This window comes from Salminus brasiliensis, chromosome 1 (genome assembly GCF_030463535.1).
Source record: "Salminus brasiliensis chromosome 1, fSalBra1.hap2, whole genome shotgun sequence".
Lineage (NCBI taxonomy): Eukaryota > Metazoa > Chordata > Actinopteri > Characiformes > Bryconidae > Salminus > Salminus brasiliensis.
This window is the reverse complement of record NC_132878.1, coordinates 24,354,252-24,378,549: the sequence shown is the minus strand read 5'-3', so window position 1 is coordinate 24,378,549 and position 24,298 is coordinate 24,354,252. Positions and strand designations below refer to the sequence as shown.

The following is a 24,298-nucleotide window of genomic DNA, read 5'->3' as shown; positions in this document are numbered from 1 at the left end:
TGCATGATATTTGTTTTGCTGCATAAGACTAACATTGGTTGATGTTAGAGCAAGTCTAGTGCTGTATAGTCTAGTAAGACTAAATGCTGGTTTGTGTCAAGGATGAAAAACACTAATGTGCATAAAATAATTTTATATTAGATTTATTTTATTTTATATGCACATATTTAAACATACCACAAGGCTTTTTATTACATAGTTTTAATGCATCATCTATCTATCTATCTATCTATCTATCTATCTATCTATCTATCTATCTATCTATCTATCTATCTGTCTGTCTGTCTGTCTGCCTGCCTGCCTGCCTGCCTGCCTGCCTGTCTTTCTGTCTGTCTGCCTGCCTGCCTGCCTGCCTGCCTGTCTATCTGTCTGTCTGTCTGTCTATCTATCTATCTATCTATATAGCTGTCTGCCTGTTTGTCTGTCTGTATGTATGTATGTCTATCAATCTACAACTGGCTGTAGTTTTGTATTTGCTTTTTTTTTTGACTGATACAGAATCAGTCAATTGGCCTCAAACACTCATAATTTTAAGGAAAACTCCCAATACTAAACTGATTTCAGGTCAGCTGTCAAGGCGTCACGGAAGGCACATGCAATCTCGCGAGAGTGTAGTGCGAGACTTTAGTGGTCGTGAGAGAAATCAGTTGACGCTCCTCTTCCTTCTCCTCCTCCTGCTCTAGGCTCCGTGTTTTTGGGCCATAAATCCTGCAAGGGTCCCGCTAAGACCACCGACAGCTGCTGCTATTGCCGTGAAAGTGTTCCTGTCGAGTTCGAAAAAGCTGTACAAACGAGGTGTTGGTCAATTCGGCTCCGCTGTCAGGCAGCCAGGCTCCTCTCTTGTTGGTGTTGGCTGTTAGCTTTCGGCTACCATCAGCTAGCTGAGTCTGGGGAGCTACAGAAAACGAGAGGACGAGTCCAAACTTGTCATTTGTCAGCGTGGGGCATTTGTGTTAAAATCGCTTCATAGTTAGTCTGGTTTTCTCTTCAAAGTTAGGGCCTTTTTAATTTTCCAGCCTAGGCCTTTGCATGTAGCCACCTGGCTAAGTCAACACTAAATGGCGTCGGATACGAGTGACACAGAGGAGTTTTACGATGCACCAGAAGATGTCAACTTCACTCCTTCACCAAATGTGTGAGTACACTATTCAAGTTCATACATACACATAAAACCAAGCATTTATTCTGTTGATGAATTGGGGCTTGGTAGGCTCTGTGTTGTTTGTCATTACAGCTGAATCGATACGCGGTAAGAGTTTCGGTTCTGGAGTCAAAATCGGTTTGATTCTCGAGATCTCTGTGCACCGAAAATATCTCGATTATATTGTTCTGAACTGTAACTTTTTTTTTGTTTACACTTGTTATGATTGTGTTAATCGCCTAAACAAAATAAATCACCCAAATCAAAGCAGTTTATGACCAACTTCAGATAAAAGTCCAGTGGGCGTGTGTCAAATAACAAGCCCCGCCCACTAACCAAGAATCTGCTGCATCAAGATGCCTAGTTTTAAAGTAATGAGCGGAAAAAGACTCGTATCATATACCTGTTAAATGGTATAACTGGTTCCCCTCAGTGCTAATGCTAAGGTTATGGTTTCTGATGTCAGGCCTGTCATCCTGAATGTGGTGAAATGCTTGTGCACTGAGCTGAGGGTGATGATTAAGATACAGATGAGATATATAGTGCATTTTCTTGAGCTGAACCTGTGCTGTTAGGACCTGCAAGCTTAAAGGGATACAAAAAATTCTAAGGATCACAGAAGACCAATTTGGGAGCCACTGGTCGCTTTTAGAAATCTGTATGTCTTTGTTTTATTGCTTTTGCAACCATGTAGAGATGAACACTAAAGGTCTTTGTAATGCTCACTCAGGTGACTAAAGCCCCAGTGTTGACATTTGCTATGTTTTTAGTGTTTACATGTTCTATGTTTATCAACATGGACATGTGTACATGGAAATTTTCAAATTTCAAATCCACTTTTATGGTAAAACTCGATAACAGCTATTAAGAACATATTCTTGGTAACAGATTCCTGCTCTGTTATTCTCTCTGGCTCACTGATCTAGGTTTGCACTTCTGTCTGAAACATTGCAGGCGAGAATGAGTTGACGTCTTGATAATGGCCAAGTAGTGCCTGAGTCATAAGCATGTGAACTATTACCAGATTAAAACTGCAGGGCTAGTCCCTCTGCTCAGGCCTCTTATTCTTTCAGTCATGCTTTACCAAAGTTTTGGCTCGAACAGGCCGAGACTGATTGGCTTTCCTCAGGATTTCATCATCCAGGGTAGAAAGTTGACCTCTAACAGTTTTGTTTTCACCGTGTGACTGGGGTTAAAGGGCGTGTGTGTGTGTGTGTGTGTGTGTGTGTGTGTGTGTGTGTGTGTGTGTAAAGGAGAGAGAGAGAGGGACAGCCTGTAATAACCAGTGCCACTTGACCCCCGGATGCAGCAGGCCTGTGTTTAGAGGTGTGGTGTTTGATAGTGGTCTAAAGTGTGTTTTGAAGGGGTTTGTTTGTGTGTGTTTACGTAACTATTTCTAAAACGCACAGTGTAATGTTGAGTCTTTTTAGTACTTGATGATGGATAAACTCCAAGTTTGGTGGATCCATATCAAATGTGCCATATGTCATGTGTGACGGGTCAATCGTCTCTGTTATTCTTTATTAATGTTATTATTTGTATTGATTGTGCTGTGTTGTACGAGGCATTCCTGCTGTATGTAAGCCCCGTCGCCATTCCGGGTATACATACTGTTGTGATTAACATGGAGCCTAAGATGACAGTACAGATTTCTCTCTCCTCTGTGTCATAAAGTATTACCATAACCACAGGCTTAATGAACAGTAGCCTCACTGAAAGACAGCGTTGTGCTATGGACGGCTGCATTCCTTCTTAAAGCTGCAGTGTGTCTTGCTGTCGTTCGCCAGACTGCTTTATCATGTGTAGAGATAGCGTTGGGCTTTTGGCTCTGGATTAGCTCTGTAAACATGAAACCACATTGGTATCCGGTGGTTAGACTACATAAACACTGTGAAATGTATTAGCTATTGAGAAGGAAAGATTGTTACAGAAGCAGAATGAGTGGACGCAGATGTAAAATGTAAAGGTGTGAAAAAGTACCAGTGCATTGATTTTTGGAATGTTTAAAGAAATTAGAATTAGTAGTGGTGCAGCTTGAGCTGGGCGATATAGTGAAAATACTGTATCACAATATTAAATTTTTACATTTTTACATTATTACATTTTTCACAATACACAATATTTTTCACAATGTAATGACAGACTAATACATTCTGTACACACATCATACATACAATACATTTTTGAACTAATCACAGGTTGTTGCTGTGGAGTTGCTAGGTGGTAGCTGTGGTATCCCTGGTGGTTACAGGGATAAAAGCATTATGTGCATCACAGTTGTCAAATATTTTATTGGATAATAATATATCATCATCATTGCCCACCCCTAATTTACATCCTTGTGTCTACTTTTTGTAGTGTGTTGATTTTTCCTTTGTGTTAATTTTTGTTTTGTGTCTCTCCAGGTCACCCGCAAAGTTTGTCCTTCCCCAGCCTCAGGTAAGACTAATTCAGATATATATAAGATGTTTAACTTTTTAACTGTAACCCTGCCAATTCAGTAAATTACTGTAAGGTCACACTGAAGGGCTCTAGTAATGGCAAAGAAGCATTTGAGAAATGAAAGATTGTTGCCCTGTTCTTTGTAAATGCCTTTTGCCATGTGAGGGCTGAATCAGCAGACAGCAGAGGCGCTGCTAGTTTATGTTAATAATTACTTCAGGTCTTCAGGTTTTTGAGCCGCAGTAATGCTGAAACAGGACATTTAGGATCCTAGAATCGTGTACATGGCTAAATTTAACAAGCAGGCTTTTAAAAGTCATACGTCTTCCTTGAAATCTATAAAAACCTTTAGTCATAGTCATATGTCTTCCTTTATTGCCTTTATATGTATGTTTTAGGTTGTGAAATTATATTTTAGAATGGCTTGGCAGAGCCTGATTATTCTTTGTCTTCTGATTGGCTACAGTCCCCAGATGATAGCCTGGTACAGGAAGTAGCTTCTGGATTGGCACCACAAGAGTCACGCCAAGATGACTCTCTCCAGGTGGGACTGTGTTTTTTTTATTTTTTTATTTTTTTATTAAGGTTATGATTAGAGTTAGGTTTAGAAGATTATTATCATTATTATTATTAGATATTCTGTAGCTTACAGTATCTGTGTATATAATTTGGACGTAGTATTAATTGGAATAAATACTTCTATAGGTAGGTAGATGTGGTACAGAAGTACATGAGAGTGGGAGAGAAATCCACTCTTGACACAATCTTTTATTCCTGTTTGTGTGTGTTGGCCGAGTTCCAGCCTCTTTCCATCAGTGTCTCTCTGTTCTGAGCTCCCTGAAAGACGAGCTGAGGGACATAAGATCCTGTTGTTTTCCATACTAAAGATCTTCAGTATAGAAACAACGGTAGTGTGGCCTTAACAGAAGGCCTCGTATTCACTCGTATTCTTTGCACGTCATGAGCACAGATTCACTCTAAGCCTACCTCAGGGCTGCACTACTTCAGTTCTGGAGGACTGGAAGGAATTGGTTGACACAATCAAATGTCTACAGTTCCCCCCTCTTACTTCAAAGGTAGTTTTTTTGCTGTGGAGTTCTATAAAATTAGTTTAAAAATGAACAGTACAGACAAAATTCAGAGTTCATCGTGGCTGTTGCTACTGTTTTTAGTTATACAAAATGATTTTCCAAGGCCAGTTTATACCGAGCAAACGAGCAAACATAAACAAACACGAATGTTGGGTTGGTGTGCCATGGCTGTTTGTTCATGTTTGTCTGGAAATGTTTGGTCGAATTTGTGTTTGTTTGTGTTTGATGATGTTCAGGCAGTTTGCCGTGACACACAGCTGTGCATCCACTGAATCTCAGCCCACGCCCAAGTGGTGGTGATGCTCTGGTGCAAACCGAGGGAAGAAAATAAACCCTGTGTTTGGCAGCGACCAAACACCTTTTGTTCAGACATGGGGCGACTTCATGAAAAAATACAGAAGGGCAAATCTTGACAGGTCTAAAATTATCGACCGATTGCTGAGTTCATTGAAAAAAAAGTGTAATTCAACCCGTCATTTTATCAGGGCAAGGAAGAAAATACAGACATCGATCCGGGAGGGAAATAACTAACAGAGGAGCCTTGGTGAAAAAGAGGGAGTTACCCCAGCTAAGTTAGTTAAAATAGCTTCATGTTGTGAAACCTGACCTGTACGTCCTTGGCCTACAACCAAGGACTGATTACTGCTGTTAATTTCTGTTGATTTGTGAAAGTACCGTTCATTTATTTCCCTTTTTCTCTCTAGATCATTGACAGTATTATAGAAGAAAGTCAGAAGGAGAGTGATGTGGAAGAAGTGCTGTTGAGAAGCGAGGAAAGATGCTCTGCTCTTTCTGGAGAGGACAGGACTTCGGGGCCAGATCACAGTGTTCTAGAACAAGCCCAAGCTCACATTCCGGAACCGGCAGACGCTTCCGAGACCCCTCCAGAGGAGTCCGTTGCAGAACCGCAAGAACAGCAACCTGACGTCAGACCACAGGAAGTGGCACCAGATGTGGGTGTACAGGAGGCGGCACCAGATGTGGCAGGTGGAGCCCAGGCATCTCAGGAACGGAGTCAGGGTCCTCCTCCACCCGACATTACGAGTGCTCTCGGACCGACTCCATCGCACTCTGCTCTCAGTCCTGTGCCCTGCGCCACAGAAAGCACAGACGCACCTAAAACAGCGGATATCTTAGAACAAGTGCCCCTCACCGACAAAGCGGCGGAGTCTGACGTATCCGGCCCCTCTAAACCTCCCCGACAGTTCACAGTGGAGCCGGATATTGTAGCAAGCACAAAGAAAACCCCACCCTCCAGACCGCCCCCTCCCAGTGGAGCCCCTCCCCCCAGGCCACCGCCCCCTGCTCGACCCTCTCTCCCACACAGTAAAAAGCCTCAGGAAGTGATGCGGCCCACTGGGCTAGAGGGTAAAAAAATTTACAATTTTATCGCTGTGCTTGAAGTGGTCAGTTACTGTACCCTAAGGAGCCCCTTTTTGATGATTAAATCTTTACTGTACACTAGAGCATTCCAGTAACTGTTATGGAAGATTAGCAGTGATTTGTTAATGCATTTGGGGTCTTCCCTGACAAAAACCTGGTGTCTTTGTGTATAATGGCACTTTTTCCTTTTTTGGCATTTTAGCAGTCTTAATGAATGCTGTGTCTTTGGTGTAGTGCTCCGACCAATAAACACACTAAAAAAGCTGTAACTTTAAAATAAGCACAGAATCATACTTTTACAGTAGTGGGAGCTTGTGAAACCAGAGATGCTCTGCTTATCTAAAATATCTTTGTCTGACTTAAATTCAGTGATGTTATGAGTTTTGGCAAGTAATATTTTATTGCTAGTATTCTAGCTATTTTTAACTATTTTTGAATTTGAATTGGTCCAGATATCCTTAGTTGTTCAACATTTGAAAATGCTGTGAAAGAAATGTATCACAACAGCAACACTATTGTAGAAAACAAAAATGTCCCCTTCATTACATTTCCTAACACAAGACATCATTTTGTGACCGTATATTGTGTCTTTTATGGCAGGACCATGGCAAGACGAGTGTGCAAAATAGAGGAATTCAGCTGACTTCAGTCAGCTAGCTACATCAGCCTTGTAGTTGTAGTGCAAGACTAATAGACAAAACTGTTGCATAATTATTATGAGATGCTACCCCACTTCCTGGTCCTGATTTAGCAATTCAGCAAACAGAAAAAGAAACCATTGCAGGTCTAATGGGTCCGCACCGGTGCGGAGCAGTGCGGCTTCAATAACCATTTGGCCCTGCAGTGGAAAAAAGGCTGAACTTGTGACACGCCTGGGCATCTTGTACATAAAACCATACATAATGCATTACGTTTGTTCCATGTGTGCTAGGGTGCGTCTTTGGATTGTAAGAGTGTACTGAATTTTCTTCATTTTTGAATACCACTGCTACCACTGTAAAAGCTATGCTGTATTCATTAATGAGTTATTAATAACACCATATGAACTGTGATTGGTTAGTCTCTGCAGAACCAGTGGAAGAGCCATGCGGATTAGTCAGTCCAAACTCCACTGTTCGATGCCTCACTAAGGAGCTTCAGCACTCCTTGGACCTCGCCAGCGCCACTAGTGGGGAGAAAGTAGTAACTGCACAGGTGCTTAATTAATTTTAAGGCTGTTTCTCAGTTCGGATTTGTATCAAAAGCAAATGTAGGTTTGGATTTAATGAAAATATGTGGATGGAATATTTGTGAATGGTAAAGTGTGTGTTTTTGTGTGTACGCACAGGAAAATGATGAGCAAGTGTCCTGTCCTAGTGGTAGTGAAACTCCTGGACCCCAGAGACCACGCTCTAACTCCGGCAGAGAGCTCACCGATGAGGTATTGTAGTGTGCGAGTGTATGTGCGTGTATATGTGTGTATCCACATACATCCACATCATGTCTTTTTTATGTGGGTCCATTCAGGAGATCTTGGCGAGTGTGATGATTAAGAATCTGGACACGGGTGAGGAAATTCCACTTATCCAGGCAGAAGAGAAACTCCCAACTGGAATCAACCCACTAACACTGCACATCATGAGAAGGACCAAAGAGTACATCACGTAAGAGAAGTACATTTCCTCAGTGTCATGGTACATGAAGCCTGATGTTCAGCGAAAATACCCTGCAGTGTGACATAAAATACCCAGACTGGACTGCTGACACCACACCACGCACTATGCTTTATGGTGTCCTATACTGAAGCCAAAAGCTAATGGTAGCCTCAAACTAGCAACAAACTAACGTGTTAGTCACTATGTGACAGTATTCTGCGAAACGTTGCAATACAGTACCTTACCATCCCTAGGCATTACCCATACTCGACTACTGACAATGCCCTACGTGAGAAATGTACGACAGCTTTGTTACCCATATTGCACCATACTGGCCCACAGAACATAGGAGACGTTACAGTGAACGGAAGAGAATAGTTTTGGCATTTGTATACATGAAGGGCACTTTGTATTATTGACTGAGAGAAGCTTGAACACACTTGAGACACAAACAAGGTAATGAAAATGGTCCTCTGTTGACCTCTCATGCTTACTCTTCTTTGTATGTGACCTGAAATGCTGCATTCATTCTGCATCACTCACTCCAGCAGGGTTTCCAGGTCTGTCCTCAGAGGCACATTTTTGTTCTGCTCCAGTTTTTTAACAGGACTAAACCAGGTAATCTGTGTTCTACAGCTTTTCAGATTACCTGGAAGAAGGATGTTTGGTAGCTGGAATAGAGAATCCTGTTGGAGTGCAAAGCTTGCTTAAACAAGACAAAAGCCACAGTTTTATGGTGCTGTATGGGTAATGAGGTACATTTAACATTAAAGACTGACCAGGTTTATTTTGAGGAAAACAATATTACATGCATGAATTCATAACCATAACTAGAAAACCGTTATGACCGAACTTGTGAACCCTGCGCAAGAGACCGCTAAGCCACTCAGATCCCCTTCCAACCTCTCTTTGTACCTTAATGTCATCAGAGTAAAGCAGTGGTCACACTATCGTGGTAAAAATATGTTACAAGCATCTTGTCCGTTAGCTTCTAATGAGCCTGCATTAAACTGTGTGGTGTTACATTGTGCATAGTACATATGGTCAAAATTTGTTGACCTTGAGCTATACTGACCCTGTGTCCAATGACTTTAGGCCTTCTCTAGTGGAGATTTTTGAATATCGGGGTGGTTTCTCAGATTTGTGGTATTGCCACAATATTTCACCTCCATGTTGCACAGCTTACACACGGCTTTGCTTTTGTCCAGCCCTTCCCTGCCATCATGGTTTTTGAATCCAAACTCTAACCACACATCTGCCCTAGCATCCATATCACTGCAAAAAACAATGGCTGTTCATGGCGAATATGCTAATTTTAAAGATCGATTTTAGACTTATACAAATCGATATCAAATAAATTTTTTTAAACGCATCTCTAGTAGCTTGTATTTCATCTTTTCTAGTATCATTGTGTTGGAACTCATGTTTGAAGTGCTTGTTTAAGTTCGTCTGATGGGTGATTTGCTGCCTTAAGTTCTGGAGTAGTTCACGCTCTTATCTACAAGGCTCACCACGGATTTGCCGTGCTCGTGTGAAGGCTGCATCCTAAACAACACCCTACACCAGTGACCACTTCTTATGGTGATGTAATAATGACATACTATTTAGTAATGCTGTATGCGGTTTTGGGTGAGACCTAAGATTGAAATAAGGTGCGTGATGTTTTCTGTTGAAGCTCTTTTGATCACGTTCTTTTGTAAGGCTCTCCTGTGTCATGCTGTAGCTGTGGTGGTGGGCCTCAGGGCTTTCCAGAGTGAAATGTATTAGTAATCCCATTCTCCACACTCCTATCTGTCCTCATTTTACAGCGGAACCAAACACAGACACACAGCTGCTTCCCTCCGGCGGGGGGAAAAAACGCCGCTAATCTTCCCTCTCTCTCGCCATCACAGCTCGTTTTAAACTCCACTTCGACAGTAGTTCTTATTTTAAGCCACAGAAATTTAAAGTAATGCTACTCCCAGAAGTACCTAACAATGACTGAAGGTTAGTTGCTAACATCTAACATGACTTTAGGCTCTGTTCTGGTGTTTTCTGTGAAGGACAATTCAAGATGAACAGTTAATTCTAACATTTCTATAACAGATTTCTATAGATTTATGATGGGGGGTGGTCTCAGTGTCTAGATAGGCTTTCTCCAGCATTAAGCTACGTTGTGAAGTTTTGATGTGGAAAGGCTTAATAAAAACCTGGATGTGGTTTGAGCGGATTAAAAAGTTTTGGCATCTTGAATGAGGCTAACCTTTTTTTAAAAAGTGGTGGTGCTTCTCTGGCACAAACCGTTTGAAGAAGATAAACACAGGTTTGTCTTCCTTTTCCAGTTTGTCCAGTTTTCCATGTTTTTAATATCCACTGGAGGATATTAAATAAATGAATGTGCTTGAAGACTGAATTTGGTTGCAAACTTTCCTTTTTAACTTGAAGTGACACAGAGATGTGAGTCTGGATGGGTCTAAAATTATAGGATGACTGCTGAGTAAAAAACAGATGATTCAGCCTGTAATTTTTTTTGGATGACAGAGAAAAACACAGTCAAAGTTGACCTGGAGGAAAACACTCACAAAGGAGCCCCTATGAGAAAGGGGCTCCTCCAAATTTTAATCCCGCCTAGATATGGCTTAAAGCATAAAGTCCCCATTTTTCTAATAATGTAGATCTGCCTGGCAGTTTTTTTTTTTAGAACGTTCTAAAACAGCTGGCAACATTTGTGTGTTGCGTTTGTGTTTGGCCGGTGTACTCTGTACACAATCTTTAGTGAAGCTTTGGAAATTGTGTAAAGCGTGTAAACTACACCATTTCTTTAAGGATAATGGGTCAGTGGGGCTAGTTAGCATGCAGGGTCAGTGGGCTAATTATATCATCAGGCCGTCAGGATTATCAGTGACATTCTGATAAAAACATGGATTTTCATGGAGGCTTCCAGAAGTTGTTCTACATAGAAAATCTCACACTAGCTCTCTTTCTCCACAGAAACGATGCTGCTCAGTCAGACGATGATGATAAGAGTCAAGCTCCTCTGGCCGACACGGACGGCGGAAAGCTCAAACAGAAAACGTAAGAAATCATTGTATAAATTATTGGGGTTTCTTTCTCTGCTTCTTTATTTTTGCAGAAGGAGACTACTGAAGGCAATAGTTATTGCAATGGTATTGCTTTTCAGACGACTCCATTCTTACATAAGTACATCCTGTAGTCTGTAGTTTCCATTTTCCTGTCTTATTATTGAACTCTGAATGTAAGTGACGGTCTGTTGAGTGTAACCCTGCACTTAACTTTACCCGTACCTTTTAGGGTTAGGTTTAGGGTTAGATGTAAGGTTTAGGTCAAGGTCAGTAAACCAATACCAAATACCCAGTTTTAAATAGTATTTGGATGTAGCCGGAACAGAAAGTGTCTGGAGCATTTAATGAAACCCAAGCAGATAAACTGTTTGTTCATACCTGAAATGTTATGAAAACCTCATTTGGAATTGTTGTTCTTGCTAAATCTAATGTCACCTCAAGTAAAAACTAACTAAAACAATGGTGGAGAGGTGGAGCTGGACTGGGAATGAGACAAGTGTGTGTGTGTGTGTTTTCAAAAGAAATCTTCAACCAAAGGTTGCAGCCTGTCTAATCGGAAAGAGGTCAAGCGGCTCTATGAAACCAGGAAAGAACTGTTGAAATGAATAGGAAGAAAAAAATAATATCTTCCTTATTAGTAGGTTATGGTGAGGTCAAGGAAGCAGAATGTACACAAGGTGTGTCGCACATTTAATTTAAATGAGAGATGAAAACGCCCATATAACACAGCTTTTTCATTGGTACAATAACAGTTTTTTGCAGGAACAGTCAGTTTGATGGAAACAAGCGTCTGGGTCTCAAAATTTACCACCAATTTTTTTTTCACGCATTTTAAATTTGTTGCATATAAATGGCACAGAACTTCAATGGAAACATTGCATAGGTCTAAACTGCTCTTCCCTGTCCATCATCTGTGCCCCAGCACTCAGCTGAAGAAGTTCCTGGGGAAGTCTGTGAAGCGAGGGAAGCACCTGCTCGAGGAGTATGGGGAGCGCGCTGTGAACAAGGTGAAGAGTGTGAGGGATGAGGTGTTTCACACGGATCAGGACGAGCCGTCCTCCAGCGATGACGAGGGAATGCCTTACACGCGGCCTGTGAAGTTTAAAGCTGCACACAGCTTCAAGGGCCCGTTTGACTTTGACCAGATCAGAGTAGTGCAGGACCTCAGCGGAGAGCACATGGTGAGCAGAGATTCCCACAGTTTCTTTGACCAGCACATGCTACTACACTACACTAAAAAATCAGAACATGATTGATCACTGACCTGAGATGCAGCCAGTCTGCCAAAACCTCCTGTGTACCTCCTTGATTTAGAACAGGAGATGCTAAGCTAACACTGCTGACAAACAATTGGACCTAGATTTGTCACCAATCTAATCTCTTTAAATACAAGCCTTAAGTTTTTTCTGCTTTACTGATGTATCATAAAGCCATTTAACTTTTAGATGTATCAAAGCAAACAAATGTAACCAAACCCTGATTTGGTAAAACTGCATGGCTAGATCTTATTTAAATGTTTATTCCATCCAGCTGTGTGGAGAAGCTTTTTTTTATGGTAATCAACTAAAGTATGTGTGCTGTGTTCTAAACCACATTAATCTGCACCATGCTTTTAGTGGGTTGAGAGACATTGTGATGTAATTACTGAGAGGAGATTGATGACCTTCTAAGTCCAGTGTTAGTTAGCAGTGTTAGCCAGCATGTCCTGTTTTAAACTAAAGAAGCAAACTTCAGACACCAAACATGTCTTGGGTGACATCTGGGCTCAGTGGTCAGTCATTTTCATTTGTGATTTCTTATGCCAAGTTTTGCTGTAAGTGTACAATTGGTGTATATAATCTCTGTTCTATTAACCCTGAGGTGCCAGTACAAAAATAAGGAACAGAATGTCTTGGCAGATTTTTGTTCTTTGTTTTTGTCACCAAACTATTTCTTTAAATGTGTCTTGTTTAGGGTGCGGTGTGGACAATGAAGTTCTCTCATTGCGGGCGGCTGCTGGCTACAGCTGGTCAGGATAATGTGGTTCGCATTTGGGTCCTAAAGAATGCCTATGACTACTTTAACAACATGAGGATCAAATACAACACAGAGGGCAAGTACACACACACTTACAGAGACTGGTGATTTCACACTCCATTCACACTGTGTAAATGTGTGAGTGAGAAAATCTATACACCAGTAGCCAGGCCTCAGGCACTGAGTTAATGATTTAATCAATGATGGAACAGCGGAGCAGCTTTCAGGAAAGTGGAAAATAGGTCAGTTTTTATTAGTATTGTTCCCTTAACTGTATGCTGTTATCCATGGCAATAGTCTAAACAAGGCATGGCCCAAATTCTGGGCATTTGCCTCATGAAAGTGCGCTTTTTCATAGTCCTAAGCACCGTTTGATTAAAGGCTAGTGCATAAATACATTAACATTGTTTAATACTACTTCTTTAACTTGAATATTATTAGGTCAGGCTGGCAAGTACCTGGGAATCCTTATCACGATACAGGGGTTACGAGTCAATATATTTTAATATATTGTGATTTTTGCTTTTTTTTTCACTCAGAAAAATAGTCATAGTATAAAAGCACAGTATTACTTTTAATATCATCACAACAAGTCTCTGTAGTTTTTGGAAATAAACTGTAAATTAAAAAAAATATATATTATATAAATTAATCATAATAAATAAATGATATATATTGTGTTTTTGAGAAGCTATACAGTATTGCACAACATATTGTGATTCCTCAATATACTGATATTTTCTCAAACACCTAATAGCTGTATGTGTTCATTACAACAAAAACAAGACAGTTGTGATTGTTAATTTAATAAACAAGGCACCTTAATATCTACACATTGATGCATTGGCCAGTTTGCGCAAGAGAGAATGCGAGAGACAGACTGAGTAACTGTTTTGTTGTTTTCTTTAGGTCGTGTGTCTCCCTCCCCGTCTCAGGAGAGTCTGTGTTCCTCGAAGTCTGATACTGAAGGAGGGGTAAGCTCTCTCACTGCTCTTGAAAACATGTAGCATCATGCAGCAATTCCTGACCTACAGATTTCACATTAGTGATTCTGCACAGATCTCTGCATCATACAATGCGTATGATACACTGAATACACCAGGGGGCGCACATTTTGAATCAGCCTGTTTTTTTTTGTTTTTTTGCTCCAAATTAGCCATCTCCAATCAGCCAATTTAATATTTTGATTTTGGCAGATCTGTGTTGCAGTGGCCTGTTATGTTTGATGTGGCTCTTTATTTGAAGTTGTCATTTAAATAAGCAGCTGAGTTGAAAATGAGACTTGGGCTAATTAAAGAGCAAATAATATTTCTGTTGTGGCTCCTAATAGAAAGGGCTGGAAATGTGTGAGTGTGTTAAATGTGTTTGTTTTGCCCACATAGTGAGAACTGTGGATTAAAAGGGGCTACTAGAGTGCACCCTTTATTAAGAGAGATGTGTGTGGGAGGATCTCTGTTACACCCCCTAGTGGTTAATGCTCAAACTTCAGGCTGCTTCTAGTTAAAACTTCAACTGTAGTCTTCAGATTTTCCTGGGATTTATTTATCATGTAATGTTATAAATGAATCTATTGTGTTGTTATGACTTAAATACTTTAGTGATCTATTTCTTGTGTGTGTGTGTGTGTGTGTGTGTGTGTGTGTGTGTGTGTGTGTGTGTATTATTTACATCCCATCTGTTTTTCGTCTTCTGTCTCAGCAGGGAGCGGCAGTGGAGGATGCCGACACTGAAGACAAAAACGTTCCTTTCCGGCAGGTTCCTTTCTGCAAGTACAAAAGTCACACAGCAGACCTTCTCGACCTTTCCTGGTCAAAGGTGAGCCTGTTCCTCTGTTCCTACAATACCATTAACGATTTAACAGTGTAAATTATAAATAAATATTAGATATTATGATCATTTCTAATAATTATAGAACATTCTAGAATTAATAGAATGCAATAGGAGGTTTGCCTCTATTAACATATGAACTCCATTAATATTTATCCCAATGATGTCATGTACTGTCTTTACAGAACTACTTCCTGTTGTCGTCATCCATGGACAAGACCGTGCGGTTGTGGCACATATCCAGGAGAGAGTGCCTCTGCTGTTTCCAGCATGTAGACTTTGTCACAGCAATTGCTTTTCATCCCAGGGTGAGTGTGTGTGTTTGTCTGCATGACAGTATGGCATTCACTGTGGTAATATGGTTGGGGAAATGGTAAAAGATTAAGCACATTCTTGTCTCTAGGGAGAGATGAATTATTAGTAATAATGGTAACAATTAGATGTTACGATACACTAAGCCCACAAGTCAATTCACGATGCTAGGTTCACGATTTAGTATTCTCTATATTTTAAACCAAATTTTAAAGCAGTGTTTTGACCTTTAAGCAGTGTTTCACCTTTTTAAACTAAATAAATAAATCACCCACTGCTGAACGGTCAACTTTGAGGATTCCATGTTTTAGGTGTTTTGAACATAAAATAAATTATGGATGTTTGTGTGTGTTTTGATATGAAAATATGATCTCTGCTTACTTTTTTTTTGTATTATATATTATACTTTTATATTATATGTATATATGAAGACAAGTAGCCAATCAAATGTATTAACCTGCCCCCTTAAAAGCCTAGCCTGTTTAATTTTAAGCATGAGATGTGGTGTAAAGAATTGTCTAAACGCCTCCTAACTTTTGAGTTTCACTAGTCTTCACGTAAATATCTCTGAGGTGGTGAAGAATGAGAAATATCTTTTAAGAAGTCATGGAAAGATTTTCAGAATTTTCATGTATTCACCCTCACTCCCGTCTCTCTGTAGGATGATCGGTATTTTCTGAGCGGATCTCTGGATGGCCGGCTGCGCTTGTGGAATATTCCGGATAAGAAAGTGGCTCTGTGGAACGAAGTGGACGGTCAGACACGCCTCATCACCGCAGCCAACTTCTGCCAGAATGGCAAATACGCAGTCATTGGCACCTATGATGGACGCTGCATTTTCTACGATACAGAGGTGTGTGCAAATGTATCTATGTGTCATTACAAGCAGCAGATTGAACTAGTGTCAAACTTGTGTTGGTTATTCATTATTACAATAGACCAGTTTGACTATGTCAGTTAAAGAGAAATGTTGATGTCATTAAATTTCGATCAAAAGCCTTTATCTGGTTCTGCTGTGTTTATAATAATGTGGTCTTTCTGAAATTTGAATTGTAGGGGGTGATATTGCTTCTATTGACTACCCCAAGGACCCTAGGGTGGTTTATGACTACTCTGCAACACTATGAACATTTACACTATTAGCCTGAATTAAATCTGTTGGAGTTCGCCTGTGTTAGCCTGAGTCAATCCTGTTAGGCTGAAACAGGCTCTAAGCAGTTTGTTAAATCAAGACTAACACAGGCTAACAAAGTTAAATGTGTTCGCTAGGGTTTGCCTGTTTGTCTTGTGTTAAATATGTTGGCCAAGTTGCAAGCTGATAATGCTCTAAAATATGTCTGATTATTGGCTTTGATCTGTACGATTCATCTGGTAAACATAAACATAGGTAAGATCAGGGGATCAGTGGATGGGTCAGTAAGATGGGCTCCACAACAGAACTACTTGGGTAAAGTGAGGAAATGACAGAATGGTTTGAGGAATTGATAAGCTAAATAACAACAAAATGTGTCACATCTGTAAAATCATTTGTGAAACCCAATTTTGTGCATATATATATATATATATATATATATATATATATATATATATATATACATATACAGTCATGCCCGAAAGTATTCATACCCCTGGCAAAGTTTGACTTAAATTTACTTTTATTTAACCAGAAGTTAAATTTTTGCCTTGAAACGACACAGGCATCTCCCAGGAGATAACACGATGATGTACAAGTTGCATCATTGTGGGAAAAAGTATTTCTCAGCTTTTATACACATTTGAACAAAAAGTGGCATGTCCAAAATTATTCATACCCTTTGAAAACAGTATATGGGAAAATCCAAAGTTCTATACCATTCCAAATAGTCCAAGCTGTTTTAAAGCATCCTAATTACCCTGATTCATTGGGAACAGCTGTTTTAATCAACTCAACAGGAGAAAAACAGCAACTCTCTGCAGTTGGTTTGTGGACAGTCATGGCTAAGACAAAGGAGCTCACTAAGGACCTGCGGCTGTGCATTGTGGCCGCTCACAAGTCAGGAAAGGGCTATTAAGCCATATCAAAATGTTTTCAAGTTCCAGTGGCTACAGTGCAAAGTATTATTAAAAAATACAAGAAGTTCCGCACTGTGGAAAATCTCAGAAGATGTGGTCAGAAGCCAAAAGTGACACCTGTGCTGGCCAGGAGAATATTGAGAGAGAAGAAAAAAAATCCAAGGATCACCACCAAGGCCATCCTGGTGAATCTGGACTCTGCTGGTGGCGACATCTCAAGGCAGACAGTTCAACGGACACTGCACACTGCTGGGTTCCACGGACGCAGGCCAAGGAGGACACCACTTCTCCAGAAAAGGCACACAAAAGCCCGCTTGACCTTTGCAAATGCTCATCTGGACAAAGAAGAAGACTTCTGGTGTTCTGTTTTATGGTCAGATGAAACAAAAATTGAATTGTTTGGCCACAATGATGTTTGCACCATTTGGCGTAAAAAAGGAGAAGCCTTCAACCCTAAGAACACCATCCCCACTGTCAAACATGGTGGTGGGAACCTAATGTTTTGGGGGTGTTTTTCAGCCAATGGACCAGGGAACTTGATCGCAGTAAATGGCACCATGAAAAAAGAGCAATACATCAAGATTCTTAACAACAACATCAGGCAGTCTGCAGAGAAACTTGGCCTTGGGAACCGGTGGACATTTCAGCACGACAACGACCCAAAACACACAGCCAAAGTGGTGAAGAAATGGTTAGCAGACAAAAACATTAATGTTTTGCAGTGGCCCAGCCAGAGTCCTGACTTGAATCCAATTGAGAATCTGTGGAGGGAGCTAAAGATCAGGGTGATGGCAAGGAGACCCTCAAACCTCAAAGAGTTGGAGCTCATCACTAAAGATGAATGGGCAAAAATACCAGTGGAGACATGCAAAAAGCTGGTCAGCAATTACAGGAAGCGTTTGATTGCTGTAATAGCCAATAAAGGCTTTTCTATTAATTATTGAGAAGGGTATGAATAATTTTGGACATGCCACTTTTTGTTCAAATGTGTATAAAAGCTGAGAAATATTTTTTCCCACAATGATGCCTCTTGTACATCATCGTGTTATCTCCTGGGAGATGCCTGTGTCATTTCCAGGCAAAAATATAATTTCTGGTTAAATAAAAGTAAATTTAAGTCAAACTTTGACAGGGGTATGAATACTTTCGGGCATGACTGTATATATATATATATATATCCCTTGTGCCTTTTAGGCATTATATAGCCCTGAGAGTGATCTTTAAATACATTTAAGATTTGTAATTAATTAGGCTGGAAATTTGGGTGTGGGGGGGTTGTTATTCCTTTCTTGGAAAATTTGGATTGGCTTGTGCATTAAATGAAGCAGCTGAAGACACTGGAACACATTTGTGCCTGAAAGACTCCTGCAAATGTTCTTATCTGTGTTTGTTTATTCCTCTTTGTGTTTTTCTTTTTTCTCTTTCTTTTATCCATCAGCGCCTTAAGTACCACACACAGATCCACGTCCGCTCCACCAGGGGGAGGAATCGCGTGGGCCGCAAAATCACTGGCATCGAGCCTCTGCCTGGAGAGAATAAGGTTCTAACTGTCTAATTATGCTTAATGCATGCATGCTTATTATTTAATAAAATACCCTGAATTTAAATTCAGCCTGGGCTAAAAGAAACCACAATGCAGTTTACTCCAGTTTAACACACTTTATGCAGTCGCCCTTTTAACGTAGTCAATCAGACAAGAGCGGTTTGATTGCTGAACTTCTGCTTCTTCAGTTTTACACTGGAACTATGAGCCTAGTGAAAGCTACCCAGTCCTGCAAGTTTGTTCATGTGAACCATTGAAGCACAGACACGGTTAAGGAAGAGAATTCTGTATCTCAACAGATCCTGGTGACGTCCAACGACTCGCGGATTCGCCTTTATGACCTGAGGGACCTGTCTTTGTCTATGAAGTACAAAGGCTACGTCAACAGCAGCAGTCAGATCAAAGCCAGCTTCAGGTGAGAAGAAACACCCCTGAAAGAGGGCTCAGCACGGTTTGTGTTGCGTGACTCGAACACTCCCAACCCAGGTCATAAAGGGACTGATTGGGACTGGATATCGAAATGTAGTGCTTCTACGATATCCTCAGAATGACTTCAGTGCTGTTCTGTGGTTCTTCCCATATTTTGGGGGAAACACTCTAATTTAAGTATATATATTTTGCTTCCCAAATGGTGCAACAAAGCTAAGCTCATCCTCATTCGCTGAGTGTAACTAAAGGGGTCAGCTAATCTGTATAGGTTGTGGTTTGTCTCTATAAATCAATAATATTTCAAGCACTAAAATAACTCGTCATACATGCGGAATGAGATTCCCTTACATTCACCTGCTTAAGTTATTTCACTCACAGTGGAAAATGAAGTTGGCCATGCGTTCAGTGAACCAGACTAATGCACTTTTGTATTTTACTAATTTCATTGCATTTAACAGTGTATTCATGTGGTGTTTCTGTTTGACTGTCTGAACAGTCATTTGAGCCCTGTTTTCTCCTCTTTTGGTTAAGCATGTTGGTCACAGGGCATAATGTTTTTCTCTCCTAGTCACGACTACTCGTTCATCGTGAGCGGTTCCGAGGACAAGTACGTGTACATCTGGAGCACCTACCACGACCTCAGCAAGTTTAGCTCTGTACGAAGAGACCGCAATGACTTCTGGGAAGGAATTAAAGGTAAAATGAATCAAATCGAACATCAGTGACACGTTACTCAATTAGCCACGATTCTAAGGTTTCTGCATGAGCTATTCCCATATAGTTAGGGCCGCAAGGTTACAGGGCTCATTTACATACTGTAGCTACCTACTCTGATTTTGCAAAATGCTACTGTGCAGCCCTAGTTAAAACACTGTTGATGAGTAAGTGTTGGTTTATGCACTACTGTGTTCAGGTGGTGCTAATTCACCTCTCATGTTAATTTTGACATTTTGCAGCTCACAATGCTGTGGTGACATCAGCTATCTTCGCACCACAACCCAGTCTGATTGTGCCTCAGGAGGCAGGGCAGGAGAAACCTGACGCCGAGTGTAAGAGCGACGACACGGACGACTCCGAGACCATCCCATCAGGTAGAGCGTGTACCAATGACAATACCTTACAGATTTCAGAACTGTGTGGGTAAATAACAGTGATTCGATTTAAGTAGCATTTCTGATTCTTTTGTTTTATGTTTCTTTAGAAAATGATTCATTTTATATCAAATTTGCACCATGATTTAGATATTTTGGGATATTGCAGAACTGTTTAAAAATTCACTACTAGAAGAAGCGGGAGTACATGCAATGTAACTACAGTAACTAGTTTGAACACAATTTTATTTGTATTTTTACTCCCCTTGTAATTACAGTTGCACAAAGTATCAACAGTTTTGCCTTAATTAACAAAAAAAAAATAATTTTACATTAATTAATGTTTTGTTTCTTTTTAAATATTCAATTCAGTAAACATTTGGAAGTTGTTCCCCAGACCAAGATTAAGGCTCAGCCTAGAGTAATGTTTCTCAACCCTGGTTCTGGAGGCACCCTGCCCTGCACATTTTAGTGCTTTCCCTGCTCCCAACACAGCCGATTCAACTAATCAACTCATTAACAAGCCCTTTCAGAGCTGCAGGAGCGTGTTAAAGCAGGGAGTCCTTTAAAATGTGGAGGGCAGGGTGCCTTCAGGAAAGGGTTGAGAAACACACTAGCCTAGACTACAGTCATTTACAGTGGTAATTCACCACGAACACTGCAGTTTAGCCCATGACAGTCAGTGTTCTGAAAACCATAGGTATCAGGTATACACTGCGCTGTCACTGGCATCAAAATCCAAATTCTGTTATAGTGTGACAACAGTCATTCCCACACTCAGTTTTCTCTCTTTCTCTCAGGAGCTTTAAAAACGGATCACACTGAAGTCCTCCTGTCCGCTGACTTCACCGGCGCCATCAAAGTCTTTGTGAACGTCAAGAAATACTGAGCGCTTTTAAATTAACGAAAGAAAACACAGTTCAGTGGGGTTTCACAAACTGAACCACAGACTATTACATGAGTACCACATTTCTAAGTGGAGGAGACCTATAGGCTCTGCCCACAACTCCCCTTCATTAACCAATGGGCTGCTGGTGAGTGCTCGGGAGAGGAAGTTTGCCTCCTCTCCGCAGGGAACAGGGACCCAGAAACTAAAGTCTGATGGGAAGGTGGAGGACTGTAGAAAACGGACAAGGAGGAACATTTCCAAGACGCAACGCACTTTTCTTCATCTGCTCTTTCCTTTCTTTCTGTGAACTGTAACTTATGAATAAGGTTCAGGCGAGAGTAATTCAGTCACCGTAAGAGCGTGAATGGAGATGATAGGTGGTGGTCAGCTTATGCATAAGACACAGTGCTACACACACAGCATTTTAACATACAGGCACAGTGCTACAGCAGGATGAGAATATATCTGCCAAGCATTGTTCATTCGCACTAATGATGACAATTAAGTCACAGCACTACAGCACTAATTTAGACCATCTGAGAACAGCAAAAGACAGTGCCTGACCAGAATGAAGGCAGATCAGTTTTCCCATTTATTATTTATTACAGATGCTAATAACTGGGGAAACACTGGTGTGGGATTTGGGGGGGGGGCTGCCAGTATCCAGCATTGTTCATGTTCAGCATCTGCAGATACATGAACGTTTTATACAGCGTACAAATTGGAAGCTTAAATCTGGAGCTGGATCAGCATTATGAAGAAGCAGAACATTTATTTTACAGAGGGTAAATGCAGTAAAATTACTGGAAAAAACACACTATATGAACAAAGTATTGGGACACCTGCTGGAATCAAGGGTATTAAAATACAAGTTTATCCTGCTTTTGTTGGAAGTAGGGAAGGCTTTCTACTAGATTATGGAGCATTGCCGTGAGGATCTGATTGCTCTCAGCAACAAGTAGTTGCTCTGTAAGGTCAGGGTGTTGGATGATCACCACCCTATCTCCTCCCCAACACATTGGATGGAGAACCATCATTCCAGAGAGCAGTTCCACAGCTCAATGGTGGGGGCTTTATACCCCTCTAGCCCCCATCTGGAATTGGGCATAGTGCTAATAGGTGCCAAAGGTTTCTTTGCTCCAGAGAGCCATGTTCTATTGGTAACACTTCTCTACAAGGATGAGACAAGCTGTGTGTGTGCATTTGCACATCTGTCAGCAAAGGGTCCCACTTAAAATAGCCTCATTTGAATGCATTCATTAGAAGAGGTGTCCACAGACCTTTGGACATGTAGTGTATTTTGTCTGCTCCTCTGGAGTTCAATAAATGCACCAAATATTGTGAGAAATGATCTGACAAAAACCACAACAGTGATCGCAAATGGAATTCAAGGGCCCAACTAAAGAATGACAAACGGGACCTGCTGTAAAGGACGTGGTGTTCAAATCATGTTGTATCTGAACTTTTCCATTACATCATCTACAGCGCCTAAACATTTCTTCAGCGGTGGGCCAATAGAAAAGGTCCTTGGATGAGAACATCACGGTTCTTTTTAAGGTCCTGGTTTTGCTACAAGAGCAATTAAATGTTGAATAGAATTTGGTTAATGTGCCGCTTCTAGCTACACAGCCAGCATTACACTCTAGCACTGTTCACTGTCTGGATTGCTGCTTTTTCGTGCTTCTAATGGGACTTTCTGTTCACTGCTGTTTAGCCTGCTAAGCAGTTTGTGCAGAGCTGTGTTTTGTGTATAAGCTGGCACAATTTTAAAATAATGGCTGGACGGTGAAACACTGCGACCACTGAGTTGACTGCAGATAGTGATTTACATGGAGACCTGTACATACTTTCTCTCACACACACACACACACCTTTTACTTTCTTTTCTTTGCCAGAGGTTCCTGATCAGTCCATAATCACTTGAAATATAACCACACCCCCAAAACACACCCCTGCTTCCACAACAACTTCACACATTTCCCATTCTGGCACTAATTCATCTCAGATCGATTTTGGTTCTGCATTTCTTGATGGTGTCTGTATTAGTGGTGTTGTACACTTGTAAAAAAAAATTGAACCACTTGATTTTTTTTCTTTCTTTTTTTTTTTTTTTTAAATGATTGATCTCACTAAAGAATAAAAGATAATGGTTTTCCCATGGAAGATGTGGCTGTGAAAGATGATCAAGGTCTTTGGACTGGCTTACCAAAGCCATGCATCTCTACAATACATTATACAATGAAACTTTAAGATCTTTTTTGTGCTGATTTGGACCATGTCTATTGGTCCGTTCATCATGAGCAGCAGCTGTGTTTAAGTGGTGTAGAAAAAGGTCATTGGGTACGTGGTTTTATATGGTTGAATATGACAGCAGCAGTATACTGTAATACAGTATAGAGAGAGGTCTCCAAGCGCCACATTTTTGCTCTAAACATATACCATATTAAGTGAGCACACTACACACCACTAACTTTCTCTCCAGTTTACTCATCACCAATTCTACTCCCTAGCTAGTCCCCTGGTTCCCCCTGCCCCATCACCCAATGCTTCCAGCAGTGGAAGGATGAAGAGTAGCTGGTTCCTTAAGTCACACAAAGCACCACTACATCTTTTCAAGAAATGCTTAATCACTGTCCAGCTGCACACACTTGCAGAACACCACCAACTCCAGTACCTGCACAGGCTAGCTTTACCCTAAATGACTGGGAGAGGGAGGGGCGTCCTATACATCCAGAGACCAGCGAGGTCAGGCAGTAGAAGGCCAGTGGCTGCAGAAGAGACTAATTCAAAACATAATTCAAGATTCACTGTAAGTAAATAAGGTAATCTATAAAAGTGGACATAAGGAACTTGCGTCATGCAAAAGCCAAAACCACATAGCACTGGGATTGAGATCAGGCTGAAAACATTGGTCCTGTAACAGACCTATTCTGAGACAGCACGCACACAGGCGGTTGTTAGCCCTGCATTGTAGATACTTTTAGATGCATTCTTTAATGCAGAATTTTAGTTAATAGCTCATTTTAAATATCCATTGGATCTTTATTGGCCACAAAAAAAGAGCAGTGAGTGACATTTGGTCTCTCAGCTTGCAGGATGCTAGTTGGTGGGTATGTGCTTCCATCACTTGTAAGCGACAGTAGCCTCACAGCTTCTTTAATGTAAAACTGTAGTAGTAAACGTAAGAAACCAAACAATTTGGTCGACTGAATACATTCAGTGAATTAAAGGTTAAAAAAAAAAACCTGCAATTCGATTTACCACACCAGCTCAATCTTTTTAAGGTCCTAAAGAGAATGCAACTATGCAAATCTGTAAAAGATCCTCCTGCTCTAAATGCTCTTGATTGACTGTTTACATACTGCCTAGTTCAAAAACCATCAGGA

General features: G+C 40.8%; 1 protein-coding gene across 2 annotated transcripts; it reads left to right on the top strand.

The window, feature by feature from the left end:
• The first annotated feature begins 643 nt into the window (after positions 1-643).
• Positions 644-23,075, top strand: wdr44 (WD repeat domain 44). Of its 2 annotated transcripts, none has more exons than XM_072675248.1 (19): positions 644-1,135; positions 3,547-3,580; positions 4,050-4,127; positions 5,379-6,042; positions 7,118-7,251; positions 7,385-7,477; positions 7,564-7,700; positions 10,662-10,745; positions 11,676-11,934; positions 12,707-12,845; positions 13,679-13,743; positions 14,471-14,584; positions 14,782-14,904; positions 15,570-15,761; positions 18,399-18,500; positions 18,803-18,918; positions 19,501-19,628; positions 19,889-20,023; positions 20,824-23,075. In XM_072675248.1, the coding sequence occupies exons 1-19, from the start codon at positions 1,059-1,061 to the stop codon at positions 20,910-20,912; spliced, it is 2,763 nt and encodes a 920-aa protein (XP_072531349.1). In that variant the 5' UTR covers positions 644-1,058; the 3' UTR covers positions 20,913-23,075. The 2 variants fall into 2 exon arrangements, with proteins under 2 accessions (XP_072531349.1, XP_072531340.1); XM_072675239.1 differs by having other exon boundaries at positions 14,468-14,584.
• The last annotated feature ends 1,223 nt before the right edge of the window (positions 23,076-24,298 follow it).

Bases quoted from the DNA above. Each gene is read 5' to 3' on its own strand.
- wdr44 (XM_072675239.1), top strand. From the start codon at position 1,059: ATGGCGTCGGATACGAGTGACACAGAGGAGTTTTACGATGCACCAGAA. The intron at 11,935-12,706 runs GTGAGCAGAGAT...TGTCTTGTTTAG, and splicing joins ACCTCAGCGGAGAGCACATG to GGTGCGGTGTGGACAATGAA. The intron at 20,024-20,823 runs GTAGAGCGTGTA...TCTTTCTCTCAG, and splicing joins CTCCGAGACCATCCCATCAG to GAGCTTTAAAAACGGATCAC.